The sequence below is a fragment of the Xiphophorus couchianus genome, chromosome 19 (genome assembly GCF_001444195.1).
Source record: "Xiphophorus couchianus chromosome 19, X_couchianus-1.0, whole genome shotgun sequence".
In the NCBI taxonomy this organism is placed as follows: domain Eukaryota; kingdom Metazoa; phylum Chordata; class Actinopteri; order Cyprinodontiformes; family Poeciliidae; genus Xiphophorus; species Xiphophorus couchianus.
Window position 1 is genome coordinate 12771740 of NC_040246.1, and position 16963 is coordinate 12788702.

General features: G+C 40.7%; 1 protein-coding gene across 2 annotated transcripts in view; it reads left to right on the top strand.

Annotated features, from left to right (window-relative positions):
• Positions 1-16963, top strand: part of tiam2a (TIAM Rac1 associated GEF 2a) — an 84313-nt gene that overhangs the window by 42257 nt on the left and 25093 nt on the right. For both annotated transcript variants that reach the window (XM_028000148.1, XM_028000149.1), the window contains exons 7-15: positions 2595-2780; positions 2856-2999; positions 6453-6509; positions 11871-12047; positions 13670-13774; positions 13874-13952; positions 14071-14160; positions 14253-14471; positions 16737-16831. In XM_028000148.1, the coding sequence (XP_027855949.1) occupies positions 2595-2780; positions 2856-2999; positions 6453-6509; positions 11871-12047; positions 13670-13774; positions 13874-13952; positions 14071-14160; positions 14253-14471; positions 16737-16831 (1152 nt within the window). The remainder of the gene's footprint in view (positions 1-2594; positions 2781-2855; positions 3000-6452; positions 6510-11870; positions 12048-13669; positions 13775-13873; positions 13953-14070; positions 14161-14252; positions 14472-16736; positions 16832-16963) is intronic.

Consider the following 16963-nt stretch of genomic DNA (forward strand, 5'->3'; position numbering starts at 1 on the left):
TTCTGGTAATAGGCTCTCAACATGCATTATCCTATTCCTCCTCCTCGAACAGCCTGAAGGGGAAAATCCAAAGCACTCAGTGCTGTGCTGTAGCCTACATACAGCAGATTACAGAGAGGCAGAAAAAAGCCCATAGTTTAACTAGAAGCCTAATTCTTTTTACAAGAAACTACTTTTAGGTGAGGAGTCAGGTTGCTTATTTCCACAACTTGCAAGTCTTGTCAAATGACTGACATTCTGCATCATTTCTGCTGATGGTACTAAAAAAACGAAAAGAAAAGCAAAACAAAGTCTCATAGTTATCGTAAAATGAATAAAAATCTAATCTTGCATGATGTATTCTCAACAGCTCACTGCAGGCATAACCATTAGAAATGTCACTGCCTGACTACCACCAAGCTGCCTGCACTCACGTCTGTTTCCAATTAGCCAGCATGCCACCGCAGAGAGACAAGCCGGAGTTGGAGTGAATGATAGGGTCAGAAGTGGTACAGGACAGGACTCTGATAAAGGCGCCTCGAGGCTGATGATAAATTTAAGTTTCAGCGGGGTTGTCGAGCACCGACAGGGCACCACTTTGATGTCTCTTCCTACCCCCACACCCGTGTCTACTCCAATCAGTACCAGCAGACCTTGTTTGATGTTGCCCTTGCCCCCCCCCCCCAACACACAAACACACAAATGCCCATATGCACTTACACACCATGTGATCAGGTTTCACTAAAAGAATATTAATGCATTCAGGGTTTTGCAGATATTAAAGCAGGGAACAAGAAAAGTCAAACATCTGGTTAGAGAAAAGGTTTTCCAGACTGAAGTTCAAGTGTTGGGTCGGTAATCACTTCTGAAAGAAAGCCAGGCGGGCTTGATCTTAAATCACAGTTGTTTCATTCATAAAGAAACAAAAATGTCAAACTCTAGCAAACAATCTGCATGTAATCCACTCTTTCCATAAATCGTCTAAGAAATTTTACACACAGAACATTTCAGGAAAAAACTGACTTTTTTTTTTCCTGTCAGATCTGTTTTTGTTTTGAAATTTGTGCCACACATATGTAAATAAATGGCTAAACTTGAAGCGGTCTCAGCCAATCTAAACAGGTGTGGGCTGCAGCAACATCAACAGTTCTCGAGTGCCACCATCCTGCTACTTTTGGATGCATCTCTGCTCCAGCGCACCTGAATCCATTGGAGGGTCAATAACCCAGACCTTTGCAAATGTTGCTGACTTGCCAAGAAGGTAATGCAGACTTTTATTTAAGCAGTTTTGGAGCAGAGAGGCATCCAAAAGTTGGAGAAGAGGAATTACCGATTGCCATTAATTAGAGCGTAATGGAAATGAAAGAAAAAAAGTATTTAAAAAAATCTGAAAACTGCAACATCAGTTTTATAAACACTTTTCTCTGACACCCCTAATAAATCCCACTGCAACCAGCTGCAGTCAGAAATCACCATTGTTTTTAAAAAAATTATATGTAATTATTTTATTACAACAGTTTTTAGGGCCTCAATGATTTCCTTAGATGGAAGAGTTTGTGAAAAGAACAACTATTAGTCTTGGACCTTACAGATCTGATCTTTCTTTTTCTATCTTCTTAAATGTAGTCATTGTTAATAAAGAACAGGTATTTTCAATTTCTATATTTCTAAAACGTAGCTAAGTAAAATCACCAGGTTAAGCACATATTTTTGTGAAATCCACTTGCCTCACAGATATTAAAACCTACGATTGCCTACATATTGAGACCACCTTATCTATCCACAGGGAAAAAAAGCCGAACTTTCGCCACAGTTGATAAGTGGGGGACATAAATCTGGTCCTCAGTGACCAAGTAGTTTGCCAGATGTAGTATATTTTCAACAAGAAGAATTCACAGGGTAAGCTGGTCTTCCTGGCCTACTTGTTAACTGTGCCCACCTGCACAGCCACATAATTGTTCAGAGTGCATTAGCCGCACAGTAATTTCACCACAAGGCCTTTGTTTAAGATGTTTGTTTAAGGTGTTCATAAAATGCCACCCTTTGGCCCTGTTCACAGTTTGCTCTTAATCCCGACGAATGCATGTTGATGTGAGCAAAACCCTAATGGGACATCGCCGTGGGTCCATTTTAGTAAGTGAAGTCATAGCGCAGACGAGACCCATTAAACTCAGTTGTTATGGGGGGTTGTTTTAGCTTGAGTGTTCTCGTTAAAACCAGTCTCCAGCCAACAAAATGAGCACTTTTCTATAGCTAAAATAACATAACTGTATACTGGCAGTGTGGTGGAAGTTTATGTGCGCAGTCTGTTCAACATCCCCCTGGTTCTCAAGACATAAAATGTGCATTTGGGTTTGCTGCGCACATAGAAACGCCTCTCTGTGAAATATGCAGTCATTTGTCACCAGCAAACCTCCACCAAGACATGATGTTGCCCTCCACCAGCATCTGCAAGCTATTACACTTTAAACTAAAACACTTGCCTGACCCTGCATCTCTTTTGATCCCCAAGTCCCCCCCTTCCCCAAAAGCACTCCTTGTTAAGTCATCACCCAAAGAAGTAATTCACATAAATCAAAATGTAAGCATTGTTTTGGTTTTTTCCTTGCCATCAGATTCAGCAGTGGGAGCAGAACTTGGAGAGATTCAACATGGACCTCTTCAGAATGCGCTGCTACCTTGCTAGTCTTCAGGGGGGAGAACTGCCCAATCCGAAGAGCCTGCTTGCCATCGCCAGCCGTCCAACCAAGTCCACTCTGGGACGCCTTGGGGTTTTCTCTGTGTCCTCTTTCCATGCACTGGTGAGGAAGATGACCTTAGAATAGAGACAGGTGTTGTTTTGTTGACTCTAGTCCTGATTCCGTACATCCCTTCAGATCTGTTCCAGGGATGAGGCCACAGCCAGGAGGCGTTCGTTGTCAGTGACTTGTGGCCAGCGAAAGAGAAGCATTTTCTCCTCTCTTAAAGGCCTGGACAACTTGACGAAACGTGGCCGGGACAAGAGACCCTCTGTAGCGCAGGTATTATTCAGCACAAAGACACATTTTAAACATAATCGTCAATACTGACACCGTCACATTTTCTGTAAGTCTTACACTTAAAAGTTGCATCAAGCCTTTGCGTAATATGTCTACATTATCTTGTGAAAGTTTGGACACTTCTCCATTTTGTAACATTAAAACCACAAACTGAGTGGTTTGATGATGCTGCTCATCTGAAGATTTGTAGAAACTCTGCACTTGGGTTTCTTATGTATGAAATGTCCTGGTCAAATGAAAGTTCTTGCCATCGCTAGTAAAAGAACAATTTCTCCCTTCTTGCAGGTAATGAAAAGGCAGTGCAATGAATAGGTCAAAAAAGTAATGAAACATTTTAGGATGATCTGTGATTAATTATCACAGGTCTGAGATGATTAATCATTCCACCTTATCTGTTCAGGAGAAGAATTTCACAAGTATGACCACAGAGTATTAGCATGCAGAATTGATGTGTGGACAAAGTGTATGCATACATATTTGAACATATGCTCTCGAGTCAGCCCTTCCATGTAAGTTGTACCTATTTGTTAAGAAAACAACCTGAAACCATGTTGCACTTTTGCTTACTTGCATGTATTTCTGCAGCACCTTCAGCACATTTTCACCCCCTGCCCCCCATGTGAGCGTTTATTAATGAAGAGCACATAGGCTCACATCTCTCCTTGCTTCTTTCTAAGTCTGAGAGCAAACCTCTCATCAGCATGAGCACACAGGAACATTCCTTACCCAGGTGCAGATGGGGAAGTCTATCCTCTCAGGTTAGTAATTAGAGTTGCACAGGCTGCCTATTTCTTAGTGCTAAATCAGTTATAAATCCTCCACTCGGCGCCCTCCGGGCCATGGACGACACTGAGGAAACACTTATTTACTGAAGCGTTTCATGGACCCCTGGGTTTTAGTTGAGAAGAGTGGGGTACATCTGAATGCCAAGACCTCAATATTTTTTATGAGCTAACAGGACAGCTACGAGTTAATTATAATCTTTAGGTGAACCCGTACTCCTTACGGCTTGCAGAATGTTCCCTGTCCTCTTTTGCTCCCTCTCATCTATCCCACCACCTGCTGTGTGATATTTATGTTTATGCATTTGTGCATGTCTGTCAGCATCTAGGTACACTTCCCCCTGTGTTGTTATTTTTCCATGGAGTTCCTGCCGCCGAGCTTAATTTAGGTGCAGTTCCATTTTGCTGTGCAGATGGCCAAGGTGGCGCTGTATCACACAGATGAATTATTAAAAGCTGTGTGTGGTAGATGGCATTCTCTGCTCTCTATCCTCACTCCTGTAGACTCCAGCAGATGGTTGGTGTAAAGAAGCTTAATGTTATGTATCATAGCTTCATAAACTTTCATTTTTCAAGGGTCCAAATCTGATTTGTAGATGAGATTAAAGGTCTGGAACAACTTGTGATGAAAATATTTATTTTATAAAATTTGTTTAAATCTCCTGCTCTCCTGTTTTATAACTAAGCACTTTGATTTGAATGTCATAGCTATTAATGTCTAGTTTTATTGCTGCAATATATTGTCATGAGTGTTGTTGACCAAATGGGTCAAATCACAGAGACAGAGCCTGTAACAGCAACCAATACAGTCTCTCTTCTTATTAAGAATGTCCGTGTAAAAAGTACACTGTCACTTAAATTTTAATTACCAAATTTCTCATGGATTTCAATTGTATTTTACACTCCACAATAATAGTTGTGTCCTCTTATGCTTCAATCTCAACTGTAAAAATCCCTGCTACCTTTTTGCAGTTCTTAAGGTTTAATTTGTTGCCAATAAGTGTCAGTACAGCACTTTGAATAGTTTTCAGAATGCTGGGTTTCACCTTTACATTTATTTTGTTCTCAGCATGACAAAGATGAGTCTATTTTTTATTTATTTATTCTTTTTTTGGATTTGAACTGAGACTTTTTGATGAGATAATCTCTCCAGAACACATCTAACTTAATTTCTGACTGTTTTTGTGAGATATCTCTGCCTTTCTTGTCCTAAATCAAACATGTTGTCTTTTTACTCTTTACCTCTCCATCCTCTGCATAGGTAATCACTAGAATCTTGTGTTTTCTCTCGCTTTCCCTCTCATCATCTTTCTTCCCACCCCCGTTTCCAGCCCAATTCTCTAACACAAACAGTTCCTCAGAGCATAAACAGAGCGTTACCCAGCAGTCCTTCTCTGACAATTTCCATACTGACTCATCTATGTTGACTAAGCCTAAATCCCATTTACCACAGCAACGCTCTGCTCCAGAGCCTTGCCCTGAAGTCACGCTTTCACCCTTACACTGTCCTTCCTTCTTGGTTACTGTTCCCTCGTCTATCTTAGCAGTGCTACAGTAGGGAGCTGGCCGTCGGTCGGCTGTGGGAAATAGGCCAAGGTCTGAGGATTTGTGGGAGCATTGGTAAATCTTTCTAAAATTAGACAGTTTACGGCGAAGCGGCACCGTTTATTGCCAGGTTATAAATGTATGCATGCTGAGGAGACGTAAGATGAGGCCTCCTGCTACCATAACAGGGACTTGAAAGCTTTCTCTTGGATTGTTTTTGTAGTTAAGTAACTTAATGGCATTGAGTGTCACTTTCATATCAGTTTTAACAGTAGTGTGCATTCTCTGACAGAGGGAGCTTAAGGTAATGGATTTGCTACTTGCATCTTTATCACTAAAGATGCAAGTAGCAAATCTCGTTTGCTACAAGATTCACAAACAAATCTTGCATAAAGCAAGCAATATTTCTTATTGAGCCATTTCTATCGCATAAAAAAATCATGAAAATATTTCCATATGTTACAGTATTTATTCATATTCAACTCTGTTTAATCAACACTTAAGTTATGGATTGTAACAGGCGTCGAAATAAAACTTTTTTTGAGCATAACAACAAGGTCATATACTGCACATATTATATCCAAGGGGACAGAGGAGCTTATTTTGACTAAACGTTTGAAGGAATGTTTTAACATTTTGTCTAGAACTATTCTTCTAAGTGAAAGATCAAATATGAGTTGTCTGCTTCCACTATAAACCCCACAGTTTGAACAACACCATGAATTGGTAAAAGGTAATTGGTTAGAGAAGCTGGAGTCAATCAAGAAGCAGTCCCGAAGGGGAGAAATAGTGAGGATGCTTGTCCTCTCCTCTCATCTGCTATTGGACAATTTTCCTCTTTCATCTCTCTGCAATTGCTCAGCAGCCAACCCCTGTCTTCACACACACATCACATTTCCACCATGCCCCCTTCAAAGACTACAAAAATCTAGTTTGGAAGCAGTATCAAAGTGCTGTTCTCGCCATGAATAGTTTTTAATTAACTACCTAACTACCAGTGCTGTGTGTTTATTATTGTGTTACTGATGCCAAGGCTTTATGAGTCAGTCAGTCAGCATGGTGCCCTTCTGTCTGTGCTTTCTGACCATCCCTTCTTTTGATTTTTCAGGTCTTTGAGTGCGATGCTGGAGGTCAGACATGCATCCTGCCCCTCAGAAGTACAGAGGTGAGTCAGAAAATGTATTAATTCTGTCCACACACACACACACACACACACACACACAAAACAAAACATTTCTGTCCAAAACGTGTGGCTTTGTTGATTATAGCATCATATAGCCTTAGTGCAACCACTGCTCTCTTTCCTGGTTTTGATTGTGGGCTGTGTGAAGATATTTTTACACACAAGGTGTTTGCATGATTGAGGGGATTAGAAAGCATGCGTGGGTCTGTCTGAGTATGTTACTTATTGAGGTTCAAAGCAAAGACTCCTTTCATGTTTATCTGTAGGTGTCTGCCAGATAAACACAGCAGATCTAACAGAAGAAATTCAACATAGCCAAACTAGCACCCTCTTATACTCTGTTGTGCACTGAGTTTAGAGCATTGAGTGTTTGACAAATGTGTCAATCTGGGGAGACGGGAACATCAACCATTAAAGATTATCTTGGGATTTCATAATTGGGTCATTTCTAAATGACGTGGGCTGCACAGTGGTGCTGTTGACCTGTTGCCTTGCCTGTCTTGGGTTTGAATCTTGACCTGGGATCAGGATTCAAACCCAGGACCTTTATTGTGCTCACAAAGCATGACATCGCATGTGTACTCTAACAATAGAAATGCACAAATTGGTGAAACCAATATTTCTCAGTACTTCAGATTGTCTTGGTTTGGAGGATATCTTTAAACCAGGGGTGTCAAACTCCAGTCCTTCAGGGCCACTGTCCTGCAGTTTTTAGATGTGCCACAGGTACAAAACACTGGAATGAAATGGCTTAATTACCTCCTTCTCGTGTAGATCACTTCTCCAGAGCCTTGCTAATGACCTAATTATTCTATTCAGTTGTGGTGCAGCAGAGGCACATCTAAAAGTTGCAGGGCAGAGGCCCTCCAGGACTGGAGTTTGACACCTGTGCCTTAGACAATGTACAGGCCTTAGCAGCTTTAATACTGTACATGGTTCATCATTGGAGCAACAACTGAGATGTCTGTGTTCCATCAAGTCATCGTACTTTAAGTACAGTAATAGGTTGATGGCATATACTGTGAAGTGGTTTTGCAGAGTTTCGAAAACATACTTTATGGCCCTTTTGGATCAAAGATATATGTTTTGCAAAATTTACGTTGTGTGCAGAGTGAATATCAGTTTGCAAACATGCTTTAAATTTAATTTCTATGCTTCTGATGATCTCAGAAAGCCATAGAGTATCTGTCATGAGGAAATAACTCTTACAGACGTGCACAATAGATACTTTCAGGCATGGTAGGATTGGTGTCATGGAGATCATGGGTTAACTCACTGGAGGTTATGACTCATAGTAGGAGTCTGCAGTCAATGTGGCAAGTGTTAAAACTGGCCTCATTTAGGGTCTAGAAAGAGACTGATCAGGAAGTGGTTTAGGAAAACAATAAAGGCTTTCTTTAACTCTGAGCTGTAATGTTGACTTTAATGGTCTGGCTTCCTCTTTTAGTTAAGCATTGTAACTTCTCTCCATATATGGAAAATCTAAATCTTACAATAAAAATTTTAAATCATGGTTAAATCTCAATTTTTGATATGTTTATAGCTGTGTTTCCTCACAGTGTGAAAAAAAAAAAAGATTTAACACATTAGAGCAAGTCATTTGTGAATGACTTTGTGTGATGTACTACTCGGTACTTAAATTCCCCTAAAAAGTCATCATCTTCCATTAAACCTTTTTTTCAGTAAGGCCAACTTGTGTTGGTGTGAGCAAGTGTCCAAGCTCCATTGTTACTTAAATGGTTTCTCAGAGAACCGACAAGATATTCCAGCAGGCTGAGGATGTGCAGATGCTGTCTAGCTGTAGCTTGAAGGAAAGAAGCGAGCAGCTCCATGTGATGGGTCTGTCAGCTCTGCTGCCCTTATTGAGAGGTTAAAACTTATTCTGACTGAGATAGTTTTGCTCGTGTCATCCACCCTCCACCCACTCGTGCTGTCTGCTGTGCAGTGAATTGATATGCTGTGACTGCATGAAAAATGACAGGTTTGACAGCTAGCACCACTTAAGAAAGTTATTTTATACTTAAAAGGTATTTACATCCAGTGCCTTTCTAAAATAATAATGCCTTGATCTTTTTCGTGTTTTGTCATTTTATAATGATGAATATAAAGTTTATTCAGACCTTATATGATGAACTGTACAGTGAATAATTGTGACGTTTTACAAATAAAGGTTTCAAGCCCAATTTGTTGTTTTTCCTAATTAGATTTTTTTTTTAAATGCTCTTGCTCAGCCTGATTCGATAAAAAGCATCAAATTTTCACGTTTTCTTTTTTTGCAGATTTTCAATTAAAATTAGCAATATACTTTGAGTAGGCCACTCTAGCAAATGTTTGAAACCATTTCATTGTAGCAAGGGTTAGTATTAGGGAACTTCTTGCCCTGTAGTCATTTATAGACTCCAGCAGGTTTTCTTCTGGGGTTGCTCTGTATTTAGTGCCATTCACCTCCACATCAACTGTAATCCTTGTTAAAGAAAAGCATTCCCACAGCATGATGCTCTCACTACCATGTTGTACTAGGTTGATAAGTGTTCCAGGAGATATTCAGAGCTTTGAATTTTGTTTTATGACCTTAATCTGAACGTTGTTCCTGACCTGTGGTGTGTTCATTTTATCTACATTATGCTGTTTGTTAGTGAACATTTGTTAGGTCCCAATAGGTCTGCAGATAATAGACATATTTAAATTTGACTCATGTTATCACCTATTTACTGATAAGATCAAAAATGTGTTTTTCACAAGAAATACCAAAACAATACATTGTAGCATGAGGTTTCTAAAGAAACAAAAGGCAAAAAGTTTTGAAGGATATGAATACTTTAAGTGAGCGTTCGTATATCTATTGTTTTACAAATGCAGTTTCATCCATTTTCTGTCTCTCTTTCTCAGTGGCTTGTTCCCAGACTGAATTAAAAGCAGCTGGCTCTTGTCCAGTGTCCCATCACCTCCCATCCATAACATACTGACCCTCTTTGGCTGTCGTTGCCTCTCAGCACACTCCACTAACTCCAAATGCACACATGCAGCTTTAAATCCTAAATTCTGGCAAAGATATTGTCAGAAACATCCAAAGCGTTTTCTGGGTGGCCACTGAAATCACTTAGTCCAAGAAATAAGGTGGATTAAGGAAGTTTGGGTGGAGCTTTTGGGAAATGAAGAGTAAACTTTTAAGAACTGTAAAAGATGAAAGTTGCTTTTTTGAGGTCCACTTGTACTCAGCGCTGTAATATTTGTGCTGCTCAGGGTAACAAGATGGCTGTTTTTGTGCACCGCCCGTTGCTCTGCGACTCGTAGGGGGAAATGGCTTACTGGGAAATAATTTCCACACTTGAATTGAAACACTGCATCCACACACACAACAACAGAGCACCTGTTGAAGTCCACCGTCAAGGTGGGGCCTCCTGCTAATATTTGGCCGCCATTCATGGAAACAGGCAACTGTCGGCCCGCTCTCTAACCATGAATGAGCATACAGTGTTAGTCAGTTGTTGGTCAAGCTGCCGTTGGAAACCACATTTTGAATTTCTGGGTGCACATATGTTTCTGGGAACACGTGCGAGGTCGGGTTGGGAACCATGCTGCAGTGACGCAGAGCTTGCTCATCCTTTGTCACTACATTTCACCTCGCATCACATTTCAGAGAAATCACTAGTGAATCTTGACATGTTCCGTCTTTACGACAGGTAGGGGGGGATTTCATTCATGCACAAACTTCTAAGTTGTCATTTAGCCAGAAAAGGAGACAAATGTTTGTATGTTGATGTTTCTTGAAAGAGCATGTGTGTGTGTTTGTGAAGCCATGCAATGCTCTGAATCAGAGATGTTTGCTTGTCCCTTTAGGCGGTTTGTCTAGCAGGGGGAAAAAGGTCTTTTTCCTCTTGAGCTGATTCATCAGACCAAGCAAGCAGCGTATGAAATTGACAGACCTCATACACATTGGATAAAAAAAAAAAAACAACTCAGTCACACACACATCACTCTCCATTTATTGGTCCCATAATGCGTTGCAATTATCCCCCCTCACTGCCATGTTTGGGTTTAACTTGATATTGTCGGTATATTTGCTGCGGAGCCTTTCCTCATGATCTATGGCTGTAATAATTGTGGCTTTAAGCTGCGATTGTGGTGCCGGCCCCCGACTCCACGACGCAGCAGTGGTGTTTTTTTTTCCCTCCAGAGACACAAAGTCTCAACCAAAAGCCCCAAATGGCTGCCTGAGAGGCCTAGAGAGGGGCTAACCCCCCACCTTAATACCCAACTCAGACCTTGCTCCTAATGCCACAAATACTGCAGCTTGTAATTACCTCCAAGATCTTGGAATCATTTCCAAGCACATTGTCGATGTACATTACAAGCCTTGCAAAAGTCTTTATACACTCTTGAACAGTTTCACATTTTTCGTGTTTAAACCACAAACTTGAATGTATTTTATAGGGAGTTTTTTTTTTATTTTTATTGATGGACCAACACAAAATATTGTAAGGGGAAAAGGAAAAAACATTTGTGGAATCTTGCAACATTTTGTTTATACAGATAAAATCTGAAGAGTGTGGCATGCCATTGTATTCAGTTCCCCTGAATCACTCCTGAAAATAAACATTTTGCTGAGGTTACAGCTGCAGGGCTGCGTCTCAACCTCTGTTGCATTTCATTGATTGAAATTTGACCTATTTTGCTTTGCAAAATATCCCAAGTTCCATCAGATGGTATGTTGTTTCTAACATTTTGTAGCTCCAGCTTTATATTTGGGGTTGTTGTCTGGCTGAAAGGTAAACCTCTATTACAGTCTCCGTTCTTTTGCAGTCTCCAATGGATTTTCTTCCAGCACTACAGTGTATTTCACATCACTGCCATTTTTCATGGTGAATATGTTAGTTTTCCAGCTATTTATTAAAAATATTTAGGGAAAATGTTTTTTTCCTTCTACTGTTCAATTATACCCATACTTTCTGCCTACAATAAATGGGTATGATTACTTTATAACACATCGAGCCTCTATCTGATGTCAGCACCAGGCAGTTTGGCCCTTGTCAATCATCTTGTGTACAGAGCTATAATCATGACTATAATGTGCAGCAACTGCCATCTATGGATGTTAAATGAATTTCTGAAAACCTAATTGTTGGACATCTTTGCTCTACTGCTTGATCTGGAGCCAAGCATTCAGACTAATGGAGCTGTATTGATTTGTGTGCTTTGACTCACAGTCACTCCCTCCTCGATTACCTTTTGTATCTCGTGTTTATCCCTTTATACTTCCTCTCTTTCTAATGCTGCTTATCCTCTTCACTCTGCTGATCCCTTTTGGGACTTACCTTAATTTTCCCCCCTTTTTTTCCACAGAAGCTCAACATGTTGACCAGCATTTACTCCATGTCGCCACCCGACGGGGGCATTTGGGACAACGTCGACGCTTCCTCAGACATGCTGACATGCGTGCACATGCCGGATGGCCTGACGGTCCAGCTTTCCATCAGAAAACACCAGACAGCAGCCGACCTTCTTTGTGCAGCCTGCAAGGTTGGTTTTCAAAGAAATGACATGTCGCCAGAGTGAGAGGACAATATTTCTGACAGCTGAGGGGAAAAAAGTGAATAGAAGCAGTGAGGTCATTTGGATTTCATTGTGTAGTGTAGGAATTCATGCAAATTTAATAGGCAAATATAATATTTTGAAGTCATGCAAGCTTTAAATATTGAAAGTATGAAGCATAAATAAATCATATGTGGTTGCTAAATTGTTTTTAAAGCAGTCAAGTCTTATCAAAAGCACTTTCTGAGCCATGGGTTTGCAAAAAAAAAAAGTGTGTGCAATATATGGATGATGACGCATCATCTATATCCTCAGTGTTGGGGGAATTTATTGAATGCTGTGTGATCGCTTATTGGAAGACAGGAAAAAAGTTGTGACAGTTTTTCTAAAATAAATTTGCTAAATGTGGGTCAGCTACCACAGATGGCACAAGTGGGGAGTGAACTGCCAGACCACCTGTTTGTGAAAGTTTATCAGCGAAAACAGAAGGGCCGTGTTTTACGTTGCAATCCTTTTTATGTCCTGTCAGTGCAAAATGCCTGCTGATGTTTTGCAGGTTGGTTAAATCAGCATAGCGCTCTTGCTTTGCTTAAGTAAAAAATATTTTTCTGTATCTGAGGTAAATTAAGGAAATGGTCTTTCAGTTCAACTATTTTCTTTATCAGTATTTTAACCTCCTTTCCAACCACAGCATATTGCTCAAAATGTGACTTAATAAGCTGTTCATTTCAAAATGGACTGACAGTGTTTGAGTGACCTGACAGATCACTCCGTGTAAAGCTTTGACAGCTATGTTACTGTAGTGTAGTTAAAACCTCAATAGTAAAATATGATTTTGTGGAGAATAGCGAGAATTGCACAATCACTGCCAATGTTACAAAGTAAGTGACGCACATGTAGGAGGAAATGCTGATGCATTCCTGCGCACAACAGCTTAACAATGACGGTCACAATGACAGCAACATCAGAATGCTGACAGACTTCTTGTATTTTTTCTCAAAGTCATTTACTGCTGTGGTATATTCCAGGTACTCTCTGCTCGAGTCAGAGCTTTTAGGTCCCTCCATAAGATGCCAGTTTGTTAGGTCTACAAGCTGAGCATGTGCTGGGGACCCTATTATCACCGTGTTATCACTACTTTTGTTTTAGTTAGCTTTTTTTCATTCATGCTTATTCCATATTTTGTATTTTATTCAGGGCAACAAATATAGTTATCATGACCAACAAGCCGTAACACAGCTCAGCCAAGTTGTAAAAATTGTGTTTGGCCTTTAAGTAAACAGACATTTAAACTTTGTTGTTAGAGTTGAGTCACAACTTCTGAAGCTTCTGCAGCAGTATTTGAAGTTGCACTGTGTAGGAGTTGTTTAGTTTCTGACTTTGTACTGCTCCCTGTGAATGACTGCACAAACATTGACACATGCACGCCCAACATACGAGCAATTGCTTGGGCAATGCATCTTTGTGTCTCTCTGCCACGTGAAAAGTTAGTAAATAATTTACACCTCTGCTGCACAGCAGCTGCCCAGCTAAGTACTGGCCCATGAAATATGCTACATTGTTGTGTTCATGCAGACTGCTGAACATTAAAGGGCCTCTTGTGTAAACAGGTGAAGCAGCTGGACCCAGGTTTGCACTGCATCCGGCTACACAGACAAGCAGGGCAGAATGTGGAAGTTCGATATCTGGCTCCTGCCGAGCTCCTCCACGAAGTGGTGAGAAGGACGTGCATGCACTGTCTGAAAAACACAAATAACTTTTTATTATTCTGGCTTTTTTATTGTGTATTGATTTTATTTTCTATCTCGCCTTAGGTCTGGGATCAGCTGGAGGTGGTCTCTGCTAATGTGTTTGCGCTGCACATGAGAAGGCCGAGCAGCACCGCCGACTATGGTGAGCCAGCTTGTGGACAAATTAATGCTTAATTAAAATGACGTTTACTCATGCCTCATAAGTTTTATTTAATTCATCTTCTCTTTGAACTTTTTATTTTATTTTTTTCAATCCTCAGGCTTTGCCATAACAGGACACTTTGACAGTCAGAGGAACAGCAGGATTTTTGTGAGCGAAGTTCTTTCCGATGGGCTGGCTTTCAGTGGAGGTGGCAGCTTCTCACTTTCCCTCGAGTTTAAATCATGTCGCAGGTGCTCCCTAGGCCGCTTTTTCCTGAAACACACCTGCGTTTGCATGCAGGTCTCCGTCCAGGCGACGAGATCCTGGTGCTGAATGGCCAGTGTGTGTCTGTTCTGGACCTGGCCTTGATCCAGACTCTGTTTTCTGAACGGACCCTGCACCTGAGGCTTCGGCGGGATGGCCCCACGCCATCAGCTCGAACGTCTGACTGCCCTGCTCCTTTGGGCAAACGCAGCCAGGAGGTCCGCAGCAAGCATCACCGAGCCAAGTCCTCTTCAGGTGCATTAATTTTTTCACATTCGAGCTGTGTCTCCTTACATTAAACACTGGGACAATAAGTTTCACTGAAGATGGGACTAATTTTGCAGCTTAGTCTGTTTTTGTGATCGGATATACTTCTAATGTATATCCCTGTCGTCAGTTTAACACTTTCCTTTATCGAAAAATCCTTTGTCATTCTCCAGAATAGATTATGCAGCAGTGGAAACCTCAAGGTTCCTTTCTCTTCCTGCATGTTTGCAGGTTTTGTTTATGTGCATGTAAGTTTATGCAAATAGAAAAGTTCTGCTCTGCTGCCCAACGTTTACTGTAATGCCTGAGACTGTTGGTAGTTTTGACACTTGAGCCACAAAATTACCAGCTCACTTCTGTTTTAGTTAAGATCTCCACTTCCTCAGAGTCAGTCTTTTTCACAGAGGAAAAGCTAAAAGAGAAATGCAAAAAGAAGTTTAGATGAAGCTTAACAGTTTTACTTGAATCGGAGGTAGAGAAAAGGCTGGAAGAGGTCTTTGACTGCAGGAGGCTCATAATCTCCATGAGTGTATGGTGTCCTGTCAGACCGGATAATCTCCCGGTGGATGCGAGGTGACAGAGGCGAACGGTAAGGTCATTCATCACGCCACACAGGCACAGCTGATACCGGGCAGGCAAAGCTTTTCACTGAAACAAACAAAAAAATGTTGTTCTAGTTGCCATTAACTTGGAAACTTAACCTCAGGATGTTTATGATATGAACTTTGACCCTCTTGATGCATTTTTTTCCTTCCAATTCTTAAAATGTTGCTGCTGTCCCTCATTTACAATCTACAGAAGATTTTGTGCTGCACATAAACAAAAAGCTTCAGTTTCACTGAAAGTGTTAATTGTCATCTTAATTATAGCTATTCATTAGCGTTTCCTCCAGCATAGACATAATTGAACACAAAGGGATTAATGACTTGAAGGCCTCATTATGGCAGTTTTAAGTGATCAAAGCGCCTGCAGTTTTTGTTCTTCGGCCCTAGAGGGCGTCTGCTCCAAGGCATGGCTGATGAGGAGAGGAGGAGGTAAATGCTGCCAGCAGAGGAATTAACGGTTGTATGACAGGAATTACAAAAAGCCTTTGTTTTTGCTGGAAGAAAGCATTCTGTTTTATTTTTAGAGATCCTGATGTACAAAATAAAGGATGAGCGAAATGGAAGTTGATTATATCTTTAGAAAATCTGCTCCAGCAGTAAAAGATTTGTTGACAGTGATTGCAGGCTTAAAAAAAAGTTTTTTTTCTCCTTTTGTTTCCTGCTGTTACTTTGGCCCGTCTCCCAGGCTACAATCACAGTTTATGTGTTTTATCTGCCAACTGCTAGAGAGTTTGCCCTTGAGATGTTGGATCTCAAAGCACTCACTTTCCTCTTTTCTGACACCATCATCCTGCGATCAGCAGTAACATGCAAATAAACATGTTATCTAGAAGAAGCTTTATCTTTTTATCTTTAAGTAGGATTCAAAAGAGATTTGTTGGTGGATTCTAATAAACTTATTCAAATAAAAACTGAAACTCATATGCATTCGTTACACACAGATTTGAAGGGTTTACTTCTCTAATTTTGATGATTATGGCTAACAGCTAATGAAAATTAAAATTAGATTTTTCTGATTATTTTATTACATGTAGACAAAAATGTTAATCTTCGTACAGGAATGTGATGTTATTGTTGACACAATCGTGGAAATTGTTCAGCAGGCAGGTATTGACACTCTACACAGGAGGGCAATCAAATAAAAGATCATTGCTAAAGTCGCAAGCCATTCAGAGAGCAATGGATCCTGGCATGTTTAGCTTCCACTAAGCTTTAATGGAAAGCTCAGTGGAAGGATGAAGTGTAGCAGAAAGAAAAGGCACAGGCATAACTGCATCCTTCAGAAGATTGCGAAACTACTCTTGAATGGTAGTTCTAAACTCTTGAACTACCATTCAAGAGTTTAGAGAAGATTTATTAGAAGTGGACTCCAGCTGGGACTGGTGCTTCACCCTTCTTCTCCTGATTAACTAGAGGTACTTGTCTCTATTCAGAAACTCCCATGTATGTCCTGCTTGGCACATCTCTGTGAATGCGTGCCTCATTTGTGGTATGAGAACTTTTGAAGTTTCAGGCAACAATGTTGGTTTAAAAATGGAACAAACCAGCGTTGTTTTTGTGGTTTGGTAGGATGAGCTGCAGCAGAAAAACCACAGTAGTTTAAATGAAACAGCTGTGTGACAACCGTTCTGTTGCTCTTTTTCTCCAGATGTGTTTGCTGCAGCAGACAATGGAGAATCTTTACGCGTAGGCCTGGAGAATGATCACTCCCACTGTGCCCACAGGCTCGTACAACACAGCAAGGTAAGATGGGCTTGAGTGGGTATGCTGTACCTTCTCCATCTTTCCTAGACCGTGTGTGTGTGTGAGTGAATGTCTGTTTGTGGATGGGAAGAAGGTAAAAGAACCGTACACGTCGCTTTGAGCCTGCACCCA